Genomic DNA, 20,233 nt, shown 5'->3' with positions numbered 1-20,233 from the left:
AAGAAGAAATTTAGTTTTAACAACACAAGTCACCCTTTAAAGGTTCAGTAATGAAAGCATCTGTCGTGCGAGCAACACAAAGGACCTCCTCCCCCCAGAGAGCGGCTGCCAAAGGAAGAAGGTATTTTAAGGCCACAACAGCTCAAGTGTGGCTCATCCAGCTGACGACACTCCAATCAGCACCTGCAACAGAGAACCAAAACAACAGGGACACCTCGGGAGGACATGGCAACCAATCCTTGTTCACTAACATGACCAGAACATTTGGATAAGATTCAGATTAGCAGGCGGCACCTTGAATGGCAGCCTCTGCTACCTGTTTATGACTATGTGTGAATGTTGACATCTCGGCCAGTTTAAAGAGCTTTGAGTGATCGAAAGACTAGAAAGGTACTATATATAAACTAGTCTTTTTCCCAAATCGCTGTGTGTAAAATCGCTGCCGTGAACGCGACCACCTCACCTGCACAGTCAGCTGTCTTATTGATTGTTGTCAGTTTCAAGCAGTTTCATGTCACTCAGATGGAGAGAGATTTGGCTTTTAGGAAATAGTTACAGAGGTCCAGGCTGCCTATTACATACAGACTTTAATATTAAGAGTAAAATTGAATCCAGTTGACTACTGTCAACGTACTGTCAACGTGCATCCATTTGCTGTGAATCTGCAGTTAAGAATGTAATCATCTTCCATGAAACCACATTAGGCTCATGACATATCAGTATTGTTGGTTGCAAACATCACAATCCATTCCTTACAGTGTTGCACGGTTCATGGTTTTTGTGAGGTGTACCTCCACCTTTGAGCCAGGCTGTTGCCTACATTTAGTGTGTGTGGTCATGCTGTCTGCATGGAATTAGTGAGTTTCTGGAGAACTGGTTCTGCACATAGCTGCACACTCTTTCCGTAATGAACTGTGTGCAGACAGAAAACTGATTTTCAAACTAGCAACTGATGTCCTTGTAGATTGCCACCTTATGTGTAAATGCTGCTTTTGTAAACACTCTGTGCCATGCGTTTGGATGGAAATGTATTATGTGCAGCCATGTGTTTCCAAACCTCAGAGCAGAGGTCAGAGTGCACCACTGTTTGTGGCCACTTTGTTGTTGAGGCAAATAAAGGAAAGATTTTGGAACATTTTTGGCAACAGTGTAATGTTCTTTTTAATGTCAGCCGAGGAAATAATATTCTCATTTCAGCTTCTGAATGAGTATGCTTCTTCTTCCCCGCCTTTAGGGTTGTAACGGTGTGAGATTTCTAATGAAAATATCACGGTTTCACAATCTAATGATATTACTTTGTTATTATTGTTTTTATTATTATTTTGTATTAGTTACAATGGAATGGTCCTTAAAGGATTCAGAACATCATATCTGAAATAACTGAATTGTGTTAGTTTACATACAAGCATGTTAAAGTAACAACTAAATGAAAATAATGTTAGTGATTAACATATTCTGGATATTGCACAACAGCGCAGCTAGACTGCTCCTGTCTGTACCTTAAACTCACACACACTCACTTATGTCAGTTATTTTTAATATGCCAGGTTGCAACCCTACTGGTCGTTTTTCCTGCTGATAGATATATATACATATCTGGAATTTATTGACATCATTCTTTTTCCTTAGACAGTTTCACACATAATGGTCCTGAATTTGACCAATGCATGGATGTACATATTGCCTAGTTCTGGCAAGTCTGGCTAGTTTGAACCAATCACTGGGAGCTATAGCGTGCTAGCTTCCTGTGATTGTATATCATAAGCACAGTCATGCTTGGTTTTGTTTGCAGTCCAGAAACAACAGCCTCATAGCTTATTGTTATCAGCACTGTGGAATAACTATTACAGTTGGGCTTTAAACCTCCAATATTTAAAAACAACTGAAGTCTTAGTCACATTCAATCAACTGCACTCAAGAACTAATGTAATTCATGATGAATGATTTGAATGAAATAATACTTCATACTTCTATTAGCCCTCTCATTGACCACTGATGTCTTTCCAATATGTGAAGCAAACAGACTTACTTAATGAGTTTATTTAAGGTAAGTCAGGAGCTAAAGTGGTGCCATTGTGTCTTTGACAAAGTGGCCTTGCTCTTAATGGGCCTCTTTTGTTTGTGCTTCTCTCACTAGGTTTACCTCATCAACGTCTCTTACTCAGACTCTACTTCCCATGTCATCTACAGGAGGTACAGCAAATTCTTTGACCTGCAGGTATGTTGTACTGGTAAATTAACTGAATACTTCTACTGTGATATAGAAGCAGCATTAATCTAAAACGTGATGAATTGTTTGTTGAAAAGGGCTTGGATACGTCTTCATATTAAACTCTGTGAGGGAAGCTTTACCTTTTGATCACATCTTTCTGTTCAGCTGCTGGAAGGCGGTATGCGTAGTCTCATTTAAGACTATTGAAGCCGGCTTGGGAAAAGGGAAATGCGGGGAAATCCAGTTAGCAGATGCAGGAAGAAAACCTGACCTCAGTCAGAATACAGCATGGGGTGAAGCTAGGCCTCAGGATCTTTTAGGGATCCAGTAGCCTCCAGGGAAATTCCCACATTTCCTAAAAGCGACTCAGCTTTACATTCTAACCACACAGGGCTGCATTGTCTATATATCATTTGTTTGTTAGAAAGATCTACATGTAAGTAGCTCAAGCAACAGTGTGAAGGGTATACACCTAAATCAATGCAAAGCGTATCAAGCATTAGTTGTAAAAGACTCTCTGGCTCTTGTCGGATAACTCTCTCTGCCAGACTGCACTCTCCAGCGCTCTGGCTCTGCTGGGCTGGCTGCATTGGAGGCAGCAGAGGAAACCCTTTGTTCTCTGGTCTCTTGCTAATAGCCAGGAAAATTCTGCCCCGGTCTGTTTGATGTAAACAGAGCTTCTCTCCTGTTTCTGTAAACACTAGTCTTGTCCATAGATCCCTGCTGCCGAGGTGTGTTTGTCCGGGCAGGGTAATCTGAAGAGCAACAGTCTCCAGCTGTCCACACAAAATAGATAGAGATTGTGCGTTTCATTTGTCCTTACATGAACATATAGGTGAAAGATGAAGTGTTTGGAGTGAAGGACACTGGAAATGTCAGACAATCTCTGATCAGTGTTGGATTGAGCAGGTGTAAACAGGTGCTTTCAAAACAATTCCACAATTATACAAAAAAAACAGGTACTTTTTAGATATCTGCAGAAGGAAGATGTTGTATCGGTAATGCAGGGACCAATCCCAAAAGGCATTGGATAAAATGAGGAGTATGTTGTGGGCAGGAAAGGGTTGGGGTAATGAACAGTTTTGGAGGCTTTGGATTTAAAGACTGAAAGGAAGATGCATTCGCTTTAGTTAAGCCGGCTATTTACATGCTGCACGTCTCCATAGGATTTACATGCTGCATGTCTCCTTGTGATTTATATGCTGCATGTCTCCTTATGATTTCAATAGACTACCTATAGTCTCTCTCCTCTACCGCCTCTATTCAAATATTTGTCTTTTCTCCAGGCCGAAAATAAGCTTCTGCTTGTGTGTCTGCCAACTGACACCTACAATCTTTCCCCAGCACTGCACAGCTCTCTGCCTTCGTAGAACAATTGCGTATTCTATGTTCGCAAGAAGCAAGAAATTTGACACTCTTGGCCTGACAAGTGTGACCATGATCTCATCAGAGAACCATTAATTCAGAATTCAGAAAAGCCAAGTAAGGTCCCAGAACAAGGCACGCCTTTTAAGCGGTGTCCAACAACAGCTAGCACTGTACAGCTGGTCATATACAACCCCTCGTCAACAACAAGAAGCTTTGTTGCTTGTCTTTTAAAGACGAGGTATCCACTTTGGTTGCAAAATAGAGTGCACTCTGCTATTTTTTCAAACCTCCCCAGTGCACTGAACATAACTCATAACTGTTCCTCTGGGAAGCAATTATCATAAATTGTTTGTATTTTTTTGCTAAACCAAAGTGAAGTCTTTATAATGCATGTGCAGAGTTAAGCACATTGATTCCTTGTTTTAAAGACGGTATATCGCTGAGCCTGAGTTCCACCAAATGCTGTTTCTGGTTTCAAAGGGAAACGTTTTTGACCCGCATATGTTTGACGTGAGCAGAACTGCAGAGAGAAGGGAGTGAGGGCTCCCCTCCTCCACACCCTTCAACCACAGCAGACAGAGCACATGGGTCACAGCCTTCCTCAGGGGGATTGTGGAGTGTGCAAGATGGCCCGTTTTTTTTTTTTTTTTGGACAGAAACGTCTCCCTTAGTCGTCATTATTTTTGGATTGAGGAATTGGACCAGGGTCAACTCTACTCTGTCTGCGTTATAATTTGTCTGGCCTACACTTTTGACACAAGGTGGAACTTAAACAACATTATTTTTGTCTAAATACTGTTGTTAAACCTGGACTCCTTTTGCAGGCATTTGAGGGAAGACGACAAACTAATGGCTGAGAATAGTCTGAAGTTAAAGATTGTTTGGAAGAGTTTTTTAAAGTTTCAAAATCAATGCAGCAGAAGGAGCGATATTGTCTTTTTTATTCCATGCTCTCTTCTTCCTTGTCAAAACACGAGGCATACATTACCCAAAATTTAACTCAACGGTCGACAGTTTGGTCTGAATTTGGGTGTCGGCTCATGTGGCCTAGAGATGAGGAGTGTGCAGAAGTGAGTTTACAGAGCATCAGTAATCTCACTTCTTTCTAACTAGACACCACCATTTTAATTTTCCAACTTAAAAAAAAAAGAACTAGTTGACAGAAGTGATGTCACTTGAGCCACATGTTTTGACTTCACACAGCTTCATCTGGAGCCACAAAAGGTTGCATTCAACTTTCTTTCCCCATATGTAAACGCACTTTGGATCGTTTCCATTTCTTAATGAATAATCCGATGATAGTCAATTAAGCCTAAAAAGATTTGAGCACTTTTAAAAGTTGCAACATTTTGTTTGTACTAAAAGTGTAATGTAAGTTTAAATGACAACTCTTGTAACAACATGATTGATACATCTTAGAGTTTCTGACCAACATGACTGTTGCATTATAATCTTTCTGCAGTAAACAACTGTAAAGTAGATGTCAAAATACAACCCGCAGATGGAATGAGATTGTTTCCCCACGCAAACACTCCTCCACATTCCCCTCCCTGTCTGAGATTAATCTCAGACCAGTTTCTTTGTCTGCTGCACAGTGCAGTGTCTCTTTGTTTGTTCCTCCCTCACTCCTATGAGTGCAAAGATGATTATATGGTTATCATGACAGTGTGCAGAAGCTGCTTGGGTTCCTCTCAGCCCCATAATTCATGTCCATAATGTCATAACGCCAAAATAGAGATGGTTGACTATTTATTGCACTTTCCTTCACAGGCATTTATTCACAGCACAAATTAAGTCAGAATCTGCTTTATTGGCCAAGTATGTGCGCACATACAAGGAATTTGGCTCCGTTTTTTCACATCAGAATAAAATTTATAGCTAGGAACAAGGAAAAACAAAGCTGGACAGAAAAGGATAAAGGATAGTTGAAGTGTAACGCCCTGTTAGTTCAGTGTCTGTCTCCCCAGTGTCTGTTAATTACTCATTCCCTTCACCTGCCCTCAGCCACTCCTCTGCCTCCTTAATTACTCATGCCCTACACTTGTGGTGTTCCCCCTTATATATACTCTCATTCTTTCACTTGTCCCCGGCCAGATTGTCATGTTTTTCGTCATGTGTTTAGTCGTTGTTAATCCCTGTAAGTCTTTTGTGTCACTTTCGCCTTTCCAGCCTGAGTTCTGTGTTTTTTCCTTTTTCGAAGTAAAAAGAGTTTTTTTGTTTCCCCGTACCTGGTCTCCTGCCTAATTCCTCTGCACCTGAGCTCTTGCCTCACCACACCCCGTGACAGGAAGTGTAAATATAAATATTATATCAAGATCAATAAAAAGCACCACGATGAAACAAGAAATATGACGTATTTATCCAAGTTTACAACTTACAGAAAGTTGTAAACAATACCAATAGTGGAAATGAATAAATACTGAATGGATATACATTGGTTGGATGATTATGGACAAGTAAAGATGTGAACTGTATATACCGTGTGTAGGATTTGGAATGGACACATATGTACATATTGAAAACAAATCGACCATTAAAAACTATAAAATGTATAATTGCCAACGGTAGCAGTGGATATTTTGAGGTTATTGAGAGTGAATGGGTACAGTGCTCTGTAGCGCCTTCCATGGAAGTAGAGGCTGAAACAGGTTGTGTCCAGGCTGTGAATGGTCTGCAGGGATGTGTTAGGCCTGTTTCCCGACTCTAGCGATGTATACGTCCTGGATGGAGGGCAGACTGGCACCAGTGAATTTCTCTACAGTCCTGACTGTCCCTTCTTGTCTGTCCCTGGCCTCATTGGTGGCTAATACAAAACAATCACTGATGGATGTGCAGAGAACAGACTGTTTAATAGCGGTGTAGAATTGAATCAGCAGCTCCTGAGCTGGCGCAGGAAGTTCATCCTCTGATGGGCCTTTTTCCTGACGATGTCTATGCTAGAAGTCCACCTGAGCTCCTTGGAGATGGTGGATCCCAGAAACTTGAAGGTTTCCACAGTGTCATGGTAGAGGTGCTGCCCCTGAAGTCCAAGGTTATGTCCATGGGGTTAAGGGTGTTCAGCTCCAGGTTCTTCTGTCCACACCAGAGGTCCAGCTGACTCAACACCATCTTGGATGAGGCAAAAAGAGATTGAGAAACATGATTACATGATTACATCATAGCCCCTGTTGCTACATGGTTAATGTTCAGTGGGAACACTTGGCTGCCACAGTGGTGTATGAGACTGAACAATCTGAATCCTCGGCCTTCTTTTAGTGCCCCTTATTGCATTTGCAAGATTCCCCTATGCTTAGTTTGACAGTTTGATTGGAGTCCATGAGCTTTACGAGCAGTGATTGATATCTGTGTTAGAGACTCCTCGGCAGTGATTGGTGGTTTCCTTTTGGACGCGGTGCAATGTTAAGGTCAAATGGAGCACTAAAAAGAGGCAGAGAAATTCTTTCTCATGTACTGTGAGGATATATTGACAGTTTGAGCAAATATTAAAACAAATGAAATTTCCGATTGTAGCTTTATTATACTGAAGCAATATAGAGCAATATTCAGCTAGGAGGCTGATATGTATGCAGTTTAATGTGTCAGACAAACAATAGTTGTCCGTAAAGACACAGTAAATGGGCTGAGTGTAAAGCTCTGGTTAACCACACCTGCACACAAACACGTCATGGTAAGATTGCTGGTCTTATCAGAGCGATATGCTCCTAAAACAAATACAAGGCAATACTACAGTTTCATACTAAGGGTTAAACATTTCCAGAAATCCCTTTTTCTTTTTTAACAGAGCACGTAATGAAGTATTCCCTCTTCAAAATAAACCATTTCTTGTTTGCTGTCTATATTTGGAGGGGGGGGGGGGGTAACGCCATGCCCTGGGAGAAATTAAGGGATTTTGCAAAGGCAGCAGATGAGTTCAAGAAAAGGAAAGAACCACAAGAAGAGAAAACCAAACCACCCTTACATGAAAAGTCCTACAAACAACATCTGCAGGCCCAGACATAGTGGATCCCATTTGCCTCTCCAAGCTTGGTTCTGTTTGTCCACTTGGTTCTTTTTGGCTCGGTTTAGACCAAGATTAGTCTCCCGGTCTACTCCTCCCAGTTAAGTGTGCTTTAGCTTGACGCTCACAGTCTTTGCTGTTTACCAGAGCACATCTGGAACAAAGCAAAGCAGAACGAACAAATGCGGGGCTGCATCTGGATTTTGAGCTGGCTGTTACTGTAGGATGCTCTCGTGCGTTCGTGGTCTTGTGATTTATTCAAAGACCTGAAACACATGGGACAGATACAGACATATGTATGTATAGTTTGAGTAGACACATGATATGAGATGAGGAGACTCAGACAAACTGCTACACATAGAAGGCAGTAGTTGTAAGCTGTTGTCATTATAACATTTAACACCTTGACAGCAAAATAATAATGACAAAATAATAATTCCTATCGATAATAATATTGCAGTTGCAACATCAGCCGGAAATAATTTAAATTAGATATTTATTTTTTCGGGGCTGGCGTGATGGTCTCTTGTTTCTGTCTGTTTCATCCCATTAATAGATTGGTCCTGTAAATGTTGATGTATAAAGTGTCAACATCAAAGTGTTATCTACTATCTATTTTAATTTAATTTAAATAATTGTCGGTGACGTAATCTTGTCCACTGCCCCAGAGACATAAGTGAAACTGTCAAGGAGGTTCACGACACAGTGGCTTTTCAGACAATGTGTGTTTGCATCCCTCTTTGAACTCTGTATGATGTACCGTAACAAAAGGCTTGACTGTTCCTGTTTGAGACCCCTTTTTGGTTTCTACTCTCCACTTTCAAATTCATCTTTGTGGTAGATTACATGTATTTTATTTTTTGGGAGTTTTAAAAAGGCATGTTTTGCTGCACTCATGTTTGTGTCACTCTTTACTTTCTCCCTCACTGTTGCAGATGCGAATACTCGACAAATTCCCAATCGAGGGAGGACAGAAGGACCCCAAAAAGAGGATTATTCCTTTTTTGCCAGGTGATAAACACAACGCATCATGACATGCACAACACTAATATCACTGCATCAATTTTAGATTTATTCAAGAAACTGCAGTACAGGCAAAAGAAAGTTAGTGCATGTGAGTAAGCCCCACTGTGCGTTACTCTGCACTGCTTTCGCAATAGTTTGCATTGTTAGCACTGTTAGCAACAACAGCTGTGATCCACCGGCTCACCTTAAACATGATGAGAGCTCTTGAGAGGCAATTAGAACGCTCCCAATCCTGGATCTTGCACCTTAATCAATTCCACACACCTGCTTGCAAGGCCGTGAACACAATACACCTTCTCGCAAAGTAAATGTTCACTACTTATCTTTGGTTTACATGTTGGTTGGAAGATAAACGTCTACACCCTGAAACTATAAACGTAGCAAAGGAAACAAACCTGCCTTCATAAAGCTTGTCTATGATTAGTATGCGTGGTGTATGGGTCTGGTTTTCACTCCTCAAACATTCCGAACTGACAAAAAGATACAAACATGATGGAAACATAGTCTTGAATTAACTTTCATGGCAGAGGTTTCTAAGTCATTTCATTGTTCCTTATGTCTTTGATTAACTGCCATACTCCAGCCAAGCTAAATCAATTTGTGGTTTTCTATGGCAGAAAGAGAGTAGCAGAGACATATTTGTCTAATGTAATACATTAATTGTGGGCCAGAGCAGAGGAGAGCAGTAAAGAGATCCTTTGTTAGACAATATGTACTTCTCAACTCTGACTAGTGCTGTTTTGATCTCTCTATAAGCCCAACATGAGGTGACCTGTATTCCCTTACACATATCAAACAGCATGCACAACTTAATGTTTAGTGCATCTTGCATGTTTATATGATATAACAGTCACTCTCCTAAGAGTTATAATGTGAGGATGAGTAACGCTTTGCTACTGCTGACATCAATTAATAATGGGTCAGAAGACCCTTTGGGGTTCTTCTGCTTTTAGAATAAAGCGTGTGGTTTCAAAGATTTAAATCATGCATGTAATGTATGCTATCCTTTCTTTAGTATGTCATATCAAAGGGAAACATACTTACTGCCGACAGCTGGACTTCACGCTGACAACATATGAATTGATTATTGGATCAAGATACAGCCTCTGTGTAAATATCACATCTCCTGAAAGGCTCTCCTAAATGCTGTTTTTTTTAATTGTTATTCATGTGTGAAATATACATCCAGCATTTAATACAACACATGAATGTATATATATGTATGTATGTACTGTATGTATGTATATACAGTATATGTATGTATGTTTATATGTATGTATACATATATATACTGTATATATATCCATATATTTACTGTATATGTGCTGTATATACACATATAGACATACATACGTATATTTATAAGATAACTATGATGAGTGAGATATACATCCATCATTTCAATATAACAAATTAATATATATATGTATGTATATATGTATGTATGTATATATATTGTTATATATATATATTTTTTTTTTTCTTGCAAGCCTTTTAAAAAGTACTTTTGATAATCTTACACTTTGATTGTTTTATTTTGTATATGTTCTTGGATTTGTATGTTCAGCTGACAGTGCTCTGTTTTTCCTCAGGTAAAGTCTTGTTTCGCCGAAGTCACATCAGAGATGTGGCTGTCAAAAGGCTGAAGCACCTTGATAATTACTGCAAAGTAAGACATGTCTCATAATGTCCTATTTAGTATCACATGCTCTGCTATAAACACAATACACCTTCTCGGACAGTAAATGTTCACTACTCATCGTTGGTTTACATGTTGGCTGGAAGATAATTCTATCCACGTCAATGCTCTACATCCTGAACATGTTCCACAGTGTTTTCAAGGCAGGTCTCACCATTTATCTCCCCCACCAGCATCGACAGGAAAGCAAAGGCTCTATCTGCACTGGTCATTTCCTGTCACCAATGTAAATAGGCAGCCTATAAAGGAAACGAGGGAAATGGGGGCACACAGGGGTAAGACAGAATACAAAGAATAAGAATGAATCAGCAACTTAAAGTGTAGTAGTTAGTGCAGATGGCTACCTGACCTCCTTTATATTTTTATATTTATTAGGTTGGAGATAGGAATGTGGGGCAAGTTCGTTGCCAAGTATGGCAGCGGTTTTCATTTACAGGAACAAAGTGAGATTTACTTTGAAAACCAGAAGCTTAAAGATGTATTTGTAATATTGTTCCTTCAAGGGTGTCTTTTCTGATTCAGGTGCAGTGGCTTGAAGTACCTAATTTGAAAGCCCATGCAGCTGAGACAGGCGGTTGTTATACAATTTCCCCTCTGTGTATTTTACTTCGTTTTAACCCTCCCTCTTGGCTCAGAGCCTTCTTCCTTCCCGGCCACACCCTTCACATCTCCGCCTAGTCTTCTCATCTGATTGTACACTGAGTTAGTGTTATGTACTGGTTACTCATTGCCATTCAAACCAAACTCCAGCACTTTTAACAATACCTGCAATCTTTTAAAGATGTGTTTTTGTCGCAACTAGTAGCTTTCTCCCTCTCTTCTTCCCCCCACAGGCTCTGATGATGCTTCCCTCTCCCATTTCCCAAAGTGAGGAGGTCCTTAAATTCTTTGAGACCAATTCAGAGGACCTCAACCCTCCCACAGAGTGAGTAACTATGACTGCGCACTTCAAAGATCATACGCTATTATTGAGCATTAGCTTCATCTCGTTACATGAGCTGTTCGATACCAAACATTGCGTGTTGGGAACACAGGCTACAGTGTAGTTCAGCAGCTGGGACAGCACTGACCCATGTTGATCCGGAGACTTTGCTGTGTCTCAGGGATGATTAATGGATGCTGGTTGAAAGGAACTGTTTTTTAAAATTTAATAATGGTTTCTGAGAGGTGACACCCAATCCCTAAAACGAATGCGTAAGGATCAGTAGTGTTATGACAGTGCAGAGTTCAAGTCTCAGCACTCTCAAGCTAGTCATTTGTCATCCTCACTTCAAAGTCAGAGTGGGAGTAATTGCAGAGTGGCTGCTAAATTATTTTCAATTGAAATTATATTCTTTCCTTTCGATCCACGCACATGTATGTCCGTGATAGTATTTTTCTCAAATCTTAACTTCCCAACCCAGTCAAGGATAAAAGTGTGGTAAGCTCTTAAGTGGTCTCTCCACTACCCCCAGGCCCACCACCTTTAACCTCAACTGTCCATTCTTGTTAATCCCACTTCAAAGCACGATCCTCCTCCAGTCTTGGAGGATCTCAATTTAAATTGAGACGTTGAGGTCTAAAAGCCAAGCCACCCAAGTGCTCCGTTCAGTCCTGAGAATCTGGACAATTTCAAAAAGAAAAATGTCACAATATCACAAAAAAATGTGATCTTGTGATTACAATGTGTGAGGTACGGTGAAGACATATTTATTTTCATTTTTAAACCGTTTACCACCAACAAGTTAAATCAATAAAGTCCATCCCAATTTTTGCAAAAGAAGGAAATACATTTTTGAAAATAATTAGAAAACAGCATAAAGAAAAAGAGCTTTTCTGCTCATGTGATAATGATAAATAATTGGTTTAGTCGGTCTAATCACTGAAGCATGAGTACAGGCAGTAACAACACATTCAACCTTTATCCAATCAATACAATACTCTTACAATTACTGTGATTATTAAAGAGGAAAATCATACTGGTAATATTCTGTCCATCATGAAACACATTCAGGTACATTTTACTGGTATTTCTACCACTATTAGCAGAAGCAGCTCGGCAATGTTGTTAGTCAAGCCCTCATCTGCTACTGCCATCTAATGGTTAACAGATGTCACAGCACAGATTTAATTAAATAATGAATAAATGGATGCGATGTTGCTCCATCACAAGAGGGAGCCCTGCAACAAGCTGGCAACATTGTCAGCTGTTTCTCTTGACTTTTGATGAATGACAGACATTATCACACTCTACTGACATGAGGCAGAGGTTGTGTGTGTTTGTGCTGTTGCACAACATTGATAATTGGCTGAGTAGTTGTTCATAGCTATTGGCAAAAAACATGTCTTGCACTATTTTAGTGTTTGATTGGCCTTTTTAGATTTACATTGATAAATCAATTTAATAATGTGTTGCTTTGTGAACTTTACATGGAAGATACTGTATATCACTGATTTTGCCCATGTGGAAAGTTGTTAAAATGGCTTCATCAGTATCATCAAACATCAGTATCAAAAGGATGTAACTGGATATTTTTCACACACCTTATTGTCTACAACTGAAATAATTGAAACAATTGTGTCAGACAGTGGTTTTCAATCTTTTTGATGCAACGTGATGCTTCGTTCCAGTCACATGCATCACATAGTAGTGAACTGTTAATTCAAATAATTATATCTTCTCTGAGGGTAGCTTCAGAGGCCGAAAGGCTGAAAGCTATTTAATATTTTTCAAGTAAAGGGAATTTTTGAAGAAACTTTGTGACAAATTAAGAATATTATTAAAAATAGATTTGGATAATAGCAACACGTTTTTCATTTCTTATGTACTATATTTTTAGAGTGGCAAAAGTGGTAACAGTCCCCATAGGGAAATTCGTCCTCTGCATTTGATCCATCTATTTACATTGTGCAGCCACAGTGTAGCGCCTGGAGACCATCTGCTGATCTGAGGCCAGCAACCGGCTCAAGGGCAAAGGCAGAATTATGAATAATATCCGTAAACATATCCATCATCTCCGTTTTATATAACATTTTACTTTTCATACAATCCAATCTCAGGTTAAAACATACCATGTATTCATCTGTTTATGTTTTGCTGACATGTTGATTGGAGGCCTCATTCGTTACTCTGAAGGTTGGTTGGCTTGTTTAAATATACTATAGTCTAACAGACTTAAGCGTCTATGTTGAGACTCGGAAGTTTGAGTATACGGGACACAGCGGGGACGATACTGACCCACCATACAAATAAATACCCCTCCCCCAAAAAGTGTGGGTTCTTTTTTTTGTGAGGATAATCTGCATCATAAAATGTCGTATATATATGCACTAAAAACACCTACTAAACCATTTATGTGTGCAAATCAGACCTCTTGTCATAATCATAATGATTTCCTGTTAAATGACGTTGACCTTTTGCTCCCAAAGCTGAAGGTCACTCCTGCAGAGGTTAATCTTAGGTCAGGTAGGAGTGTCTGTGTAATGTATACATGAAGCAGGACAGACACGGCAGTCCTTTGATTTGGCTGAGAAATGTTAGCAAAGGACTGATGTCTCACACATTCCATTTCTAATAGGCCCACCTACAACGAGTGAGCTGCAGATGGTTATTCTCAACTCAAGCTTAGAATGGGCTCTTGTGGGCTCTGACTTTAAATGACGTGTTCAGCCCATGCATCTCCTGGCATGGGTGTGTACGTAATGAAACCACAACTGTGAAGACCATCTCCCAACTCCTGTGACTCTTTTGGTTAACTAAAGGTTCAAATGTAACCCTAAAACGATGGCTGCAAAGTCTTATGTCTGTAAAAGTATTTAGACATATTTCTTGCTCTCCTTACCATCCCTTAATTGATTCAATTTTGCTGAAAGTCATGGGTGCAGTCTCCCCCTGGGAAGAATATTATTCCAGCTCTGTGCTAAGGGGTCACAAGCTAGCAGGGCAGGTCAAGCATCGACTTTATCCCCATCGTTTCTCCCCAACCCTCTAAAGGATAGTGCTTCCCTCAGTTTCATCTCCACCCTACCAGATTTTGACAAAATAAACACTTCATGAAATACGTCAGATATGTTTAACATGCATTACAATTAATGTGAACTTAATTTGAAAAGCATCTGGAGTCATTCCCATAAACTACTACATCATACTGTAATTTATCCCCAAGCTTTCATAAAGAAATGACCCAGCTTGCTTTTCCATTCTGAAAAGAATCAGTGAACTACTCACAGCGTATGTGATGTGTGCATTGTTTGTGATACTATGGGCGTCATCTGCTTAGACTATGATTTTTAAAATAAACTATAAACCTATGTATGTTGGCTGGGCATGAATATTTAAGATAAAGAGGTTATGTAATTCATTTCCACAGATGAACATTACTTTAATACCCAATACAAACATTTTGTGTAATCAAATTTTATTTGTTGTTTTATTTCAAAATTGAGCAAGTAATGACGCTGAACTGAGCTGTAAGCTATTTTATGTGTGATTGGAAATATCTCATAACTTGTTCACGCATCTGGAAACAGAGAAGCCTTTTGCCAAAAATGACTTTATCTTAAGTAACAGAGGAATACAGTTATTGGTTAAAAAAAAAAAAGTGTTGCTAGGCTTGAAGAAATATTATCCTTTTACATTTTTTTCTTATTGTCTTCAATAGCAAACAGCTTCAGAATCATTTCAGAGATTGCAGTACAGTTAAAATCCAACTTGTTCTACGCAATTGGAATCAATGCAACACAGCTAGTTGATTAACAAGCTGTGACCTGGTAAATGTTGGACAGGTTTATCCAAACATTTATTCATATCCATAACTGACCATGGCTCCAGTCCTGCTGCTGTTCTCTTCAGAGAGCCGGGTGTCTGTTCCCATCTGCGTCTTCTCCTCAGTGTGCTCTCTCTGCAGCTCAATTAACTAAACGAGGACGTGCAGTCAGCCAACAGGCTACAAACCACTCAGAAACCTAGATTCTGAGTGTATGCATTTCCATCGTATAACAAATTCTTATCAAACATGATTAGGTAAATATGTGAAGCATCATCACTTATGTAAGTGCATTAGAGTAAATGAAGCATGAGCATTCAAATGAAACTGACAACACTTTAATGAAGGGATTTAAATTCATCCTTTGTTCTTTGTATTCATTACTTGTTTTTTGTTGCCTTTTAAATTGCTAATTTCTGTCAAACTAAAATTCTAGCTTCAAATTTTCTCTGGCTGAATAGATCCAACAGCAGTGACAGGTTTACAGTTATGCAAAAATCCTCTTACAGTCTGAATGACAATGAACCGAACCAAAAAGAGGAGCACACGGACATGTACAGTAAATGTGCACACAGTCTCAGTCGGTGGCACATTGACGCTCTGTGAGTCTGATGAGTGTGAAAGCACAGAGCGGGTACATTGACACTAGTGCTCATCCTTTCAGTGTTTTGTTACAGTCCAGGCTTTGGAAGAGAAAGGCGCTTTCACATCTAAACATGAATGGGACTTATCAACGGGATATGATACTGTTCTCAAGTAAATAAAAGCTGCTGTGTTGAATATAGGCAGCTGCATCGCCTTCATATACACCATGTCTGCCATTTCAACAAATACGTACATGCAATATATATATAACTCAAAGCCCTGATTTGTTTTGTTACTGTCCTTGACACACTTACTGTCGTCATCCACACACACCCATAGGGTATGTTGTATCCCGCCCTGTCGCCCTCCCTCTGGTAGTGGGTCAAGTTCTGCATGCATTCTCAACGAGGGTTTGGCTGGTACTCGGGTGCCAACAGCATTCGGATGGTCCCAGGCAGAGATTCCGCTGTAGCCAGTCGCTGGATTGATCAAGTCATATTCATACTCTGACCTCTCTTGCACACACACTCATACTGACGATGCTCCTCTGGTGTTGCTTCCTTTCCAGAGACTGCGGAGGCTCCGGCAAACGTAAATCAGGTAAGAATCTGAAAATCATTGTACCCCGCTGGGTCAGAAGAATCTCTGTTACGGTTATTCGATGCTCCAGCCGTTTGTATTGTGTCTTCGTTGTATTGATGGTTCCTTGAATGCTATTGTGATTTTGAAAATGAAACACATCTGTAGTCTGCTCCTCATCTCTGCTTGTGGCTAGCACCTTGAGGCTACATTAGCCACTGCTAGCATAACTCACCCAAATTCCCGGCAGTCACGTTGCAATTACTCGATTAATCGATGTTGCCATCATAATCAGTTATATTTCAAGCAAAAATGTCAAATATGTTTTGCTTCAGCTTCTCGAATGAAAAGATTTGCTGCCTTTCGTCATCACACGAGAGTCAATTGAAAAGATTTTGAGGACGTCACTATGAGGTCTGAGAAATGTTATTTTGTCACAGTTTAAAAATACAATTTCATTTGACGGAACAAACAATAAATGGAGAAAATAATCTGCTGATTAATTGATAATCAAAATGATTGCTAGTTTCTAGGCCTATAGTTTAGAATAATAAATATGACACCTCTGGGTCTGCTGGCTTATTTTTTTTTGGCTGTTGACTTCTTTATCAAGTGTGCATGGTCTTCAAAAACACACAACTGGAACAAATACTTCTGTATGGTAATGAAATAGTCAAGAAAACATTGTTAGGTGGGAGAGACCACCTGTTCGGTAGGTTTGCGCTGCCAGAGTTGGCTGTTGGCTTCATGATTGTATGTGAGAGAGAGCGAGGAAGACAGAAAGGCCGAGTGACTCAGCTGAGCAGGGGGATACAGGCGTAGGAGGCAGCAGGAAAGGCATGAGAGGAGTTAAGGGAACAGCTGTGCAAGTGTTGTGTATTTTTGTGTGCCTGCACTTGCATGTATGCAGTCTCAGAATACCCACATAAATTACTAAATTACACACTAGCCAATCAATCAGATGCAAGTGGCCATCCTTCCTGCAATGTGCCGCAGTTGTTTATGACATAGTCTCTGTAAATGACCTGTAAGTACATTTTTCTGTGGGCAAGCCGGAGTTGACACCAAATGAAACAAGACCCCAACCTAATTTCATTATATGTTCCATGGTATTGCGGCTTTACGTAACACGGAATTCCAGCTACATAGCGAAATGGAAAAATTGTCTTATTTCAGCTGCGTGTGTGTCGAGTAACCTACATTCAGTCTGTGCACGGTTTTAGATTGGTTTCCAGTCATCATTCATATCTACTGCCGGGAAGGTTTGTCATATAATGCCTGAAGTTTGCATGCACAATGTCAGCTGTTTTATTCTGTATGGTTGGGTTTGATAGTAAATGTGTTATTTCCTATGTAGTTTTTAAGATGTACATGCATTCATGCTTCCAATAAATCATTCAACGGGATCAAGTCGACCAGTGGAAACAATAATAAGAATTTAACACTTAATGTCTGGTGCTCATGATGATTTACTATTCACAGTCAACACGGAGCACGTACTGTAAAGCCCTGCATACTTGATCTCTAAACCTTCACTATAGTTCCTTTGCTGGGGATTATCGGTTTAACACAGCTGACAGATTGATCTCTCTCTTTTAAAGCAGGACAGCAGATAAAGTGAAGTTTATTTGTGGTGAATTTGTGCTGTAGCTGCAGCTTATGGTTTCCATAATTACATGGTGCAGGTCTCCATGAGAGTTTACCGAGCCCCTGCCCCTAAACAGGAGGATGTAGCCCTTTACCACAAAACTGCTAGCGGTTATAGGTTTGACTAGGAACTCTGTTTACCTGGCAAGCAGAAGAAATCTGATGAATGTCTTAGGTTGACACACTCCCAGTCATCACTATCTTCTTTGTTGTCATGACGATATTGGCAACATCCTAATTGTTTTACCTTTTGGTCTCGCGCATCAGCAATTTCCTTTGGGACGAATACATTCCTATCTTATTTAACTTTTCATTGTCTTCGTCTCTCATATGTTTTCAGTAAGATTCTGGCCCATATCTAATGTATTGTCTTCAAACTGTGACTTCCCACAGTATGAGGTTGAAGCAGTTTGCATTATTGACTCAGCAGCTTAACCAGGCCGCTATCTACAAAAGTTTCAAAGAAAGACATACTACCTTCTGTCTCATACATAATGGTGTTGTCAGGTTTGAATGCCGATACCGGGCTCGTCTGTCAGATAACTGGGACTGATAAAAAGACATGCAGCCATAACCAAACCCTAAAGGAAACAAGATACCTTGCTGATGAAATACATAATAATGTATTCATACACGGGAGAGAACGCGCAGGGGAAAGGTTTAATTGGTAAAAGAAAACAATCTGAATCAAATTAACTCAGATTGTAGGATCAACTGCTGCTTACTCCAAGGGGTGTTGAGGTTCAGGAGATTCGGATCATCTTTAAATCGTCAATGATAATCTTATTAAAAAAGAAAGTGAGATGAGCAGTTTGAAATTGAACTGGAGAGAAAAAGAAACGTAGCGTTCAGGGGTTGAGTGCATGTGAAATGCTGCTGGAGAGGAGAGGAGGTTCACGTGGCAAGTGGAAACCATTTCAGTGTTGCGCACGGACTGAGGGAGCATGTTTATGTGTGCAGACTTGCTGTCTTTATTTGAGCTGCGGGTCTCTTGGGGTTTGTAGGGTGTGTGTGTGTGTGTGTGTGTGTGCATGAGGTTGTGTCTATGTGGGGTTTAGATACAGCATTTGGCTATACACAAGCTTGTTGGGAGCAAAGGGGTTAATATCTTCCGTTAGATCGTGGGTTGGGTCAAGAGGACTATGTGTTTGTTTGTATTTGCAGATGGATAAGGAAATCATTAAGGCAAATGAGCACTTCCAACTCCCTTCAACAACTGTACACTGTTTCAGCAGCTTCTTAATGAACAGCCCTCGGTCTTCTAGGTCCATGTACAATGATTCTCACAGCAGCACAACAGATTATGTTTTGGGTTGAACCAGATTTGAATAGAAATCTGACACCTTTTAATATAATACCCTTTTCCATACATATTCCTGATAATGTTATGGATACAGCTGTAACATCAGTGCAAACATGTTTTTTACCCTCTGAAGTTACAACTTAACTCTGCTGGGTCGAAGCTCCTCCCCCGCCAGCAGAGAGCAGATCCATTACAGGCCTCTCTGTTTCTGATGAGTGACCATTTGTCACAGTGGACTCCCACCCTGGAGGCAGCACTTAAGCTTTTTGCTCAAAACACCATGAAGCCAGAAAAATGTTCTGCAATAAATAAGATCAGACATCTTTGTTTATATAAGTATTTTAATATTTTGTTTAGGGCCAGTAAAAGATATAATTCACGTTGTTCTTTGATGTTTGCTTTGGCTTCACATACTAGTTGTCCAGAGTTAAAGGCATCAGATTTTCTGTTGGAAAACATAATGGTTTGGAGGATCGGAGAACTGCTTTATCAGCAGTTTGCCTCTAATTCCAGAATTTCTGGAAACCATCTGCAATATCCAGTGTAATGGTACTGAAGTCACAGGTACCCTGTGGAGTTTCTTACCTCTCGTAGAGCTGTGGAGTGTGTCCCTGTTTTATACACACAACTAACTGTAATATATGCACGCCGGTAGATTTCATATTTTTCAAAACCTCGCCTATATTTGAAGATGCTCTTTTTGTCTAATGCAACTTTTGTCGTACTTTTTTTTTTGACATCTATAACATAAACACTTTTTTTCTAGACCTAAAATACTGAGCTGATCAAGTGAATGTAATTAATATATTCAGTTTTTAGAATTCCTTGTGAAGGCTGTCTTACTGTCAGATGATTTTGCTGAAGGTTTCTGTCCTATTTGTTTGTGGTCTGCCCCTTCTCCCTCAGGGCCACATACTGATTCAATGACATGAGTACATCTGTACTACATTGAACAGCAGTCCAGTGTCCTTTTCTAATCCAACTACACATCTGCTGCTGAGGAGCCAAACAAAAGCATTGCACTTAGACAAATTGCACTGCTCTGAACCCAGATCTGCTCTCACAAAGTTCA

General features: G+C 40.0%; 1 protein-coding gene across 5 annotated transcripts in view; it reads left to right on the top strand.

Annotated features, from left to right (window-relative positions):
- LOC117744095 (SH3 and PX domain-containing protein 2A-like) overlaps positions 1-20,233 on the top strand; it is a 48,405-nt gene that overhangs the window by 5,703 nt on the left and 22,469 nt on the right. For 2 of the 5 annotated variants that reach the window (XM_034552208.1, XM_034552207.1), the window contains exons 2-6: positions 2,138-2,218; positions 8,513-8,588; positions 10,196-10,272; positions 11,136-11,227; positions 16,201-16,232. In XM_034552208.1, the coding sequence (XP_034408099.1) occupies positions 2,138-2,218; positions 8,513-8,588; positions 10,196-10,272; positions 11,136-11,227; positions 16,201-16,232 (358 nt within the window). Of the gene's footprint in view, positions 1-2,137; positions 2,219-8,512; positions 8,589-10,195; positions 10,273-10,590; positions 10,746-10,824; positions 10,877-10,918; positions 11,005-11,135; positions 11,228-16,200; positions 16,233-20,233 lie in introns of those variants that run through there. The other 3 variants (XM_034552210.1, XM_034552209.1, XM_034552211.1) reach the window with 3 other exon arrangements.

This window comes from Cyclopterus lumpus, chromosome 15 (genome assembly GCF_009769545.1).
Source record: "Cyclopterus lumpus isolate fCycLum1 chromosome 15, fCycLum1.pri, whole genome shotgun sequence".
In the NCBI taxonomy this organism is placed as follows: Eukaryota; Metazoa; Chordata; class Actinopteri; order Perciformes; family Cyclopteridae; genus Cyclopterus; species Cyclopterus lumpus.
This window is presented reverse-complemented; position numbering and strand designations above follow the sequence as displayed.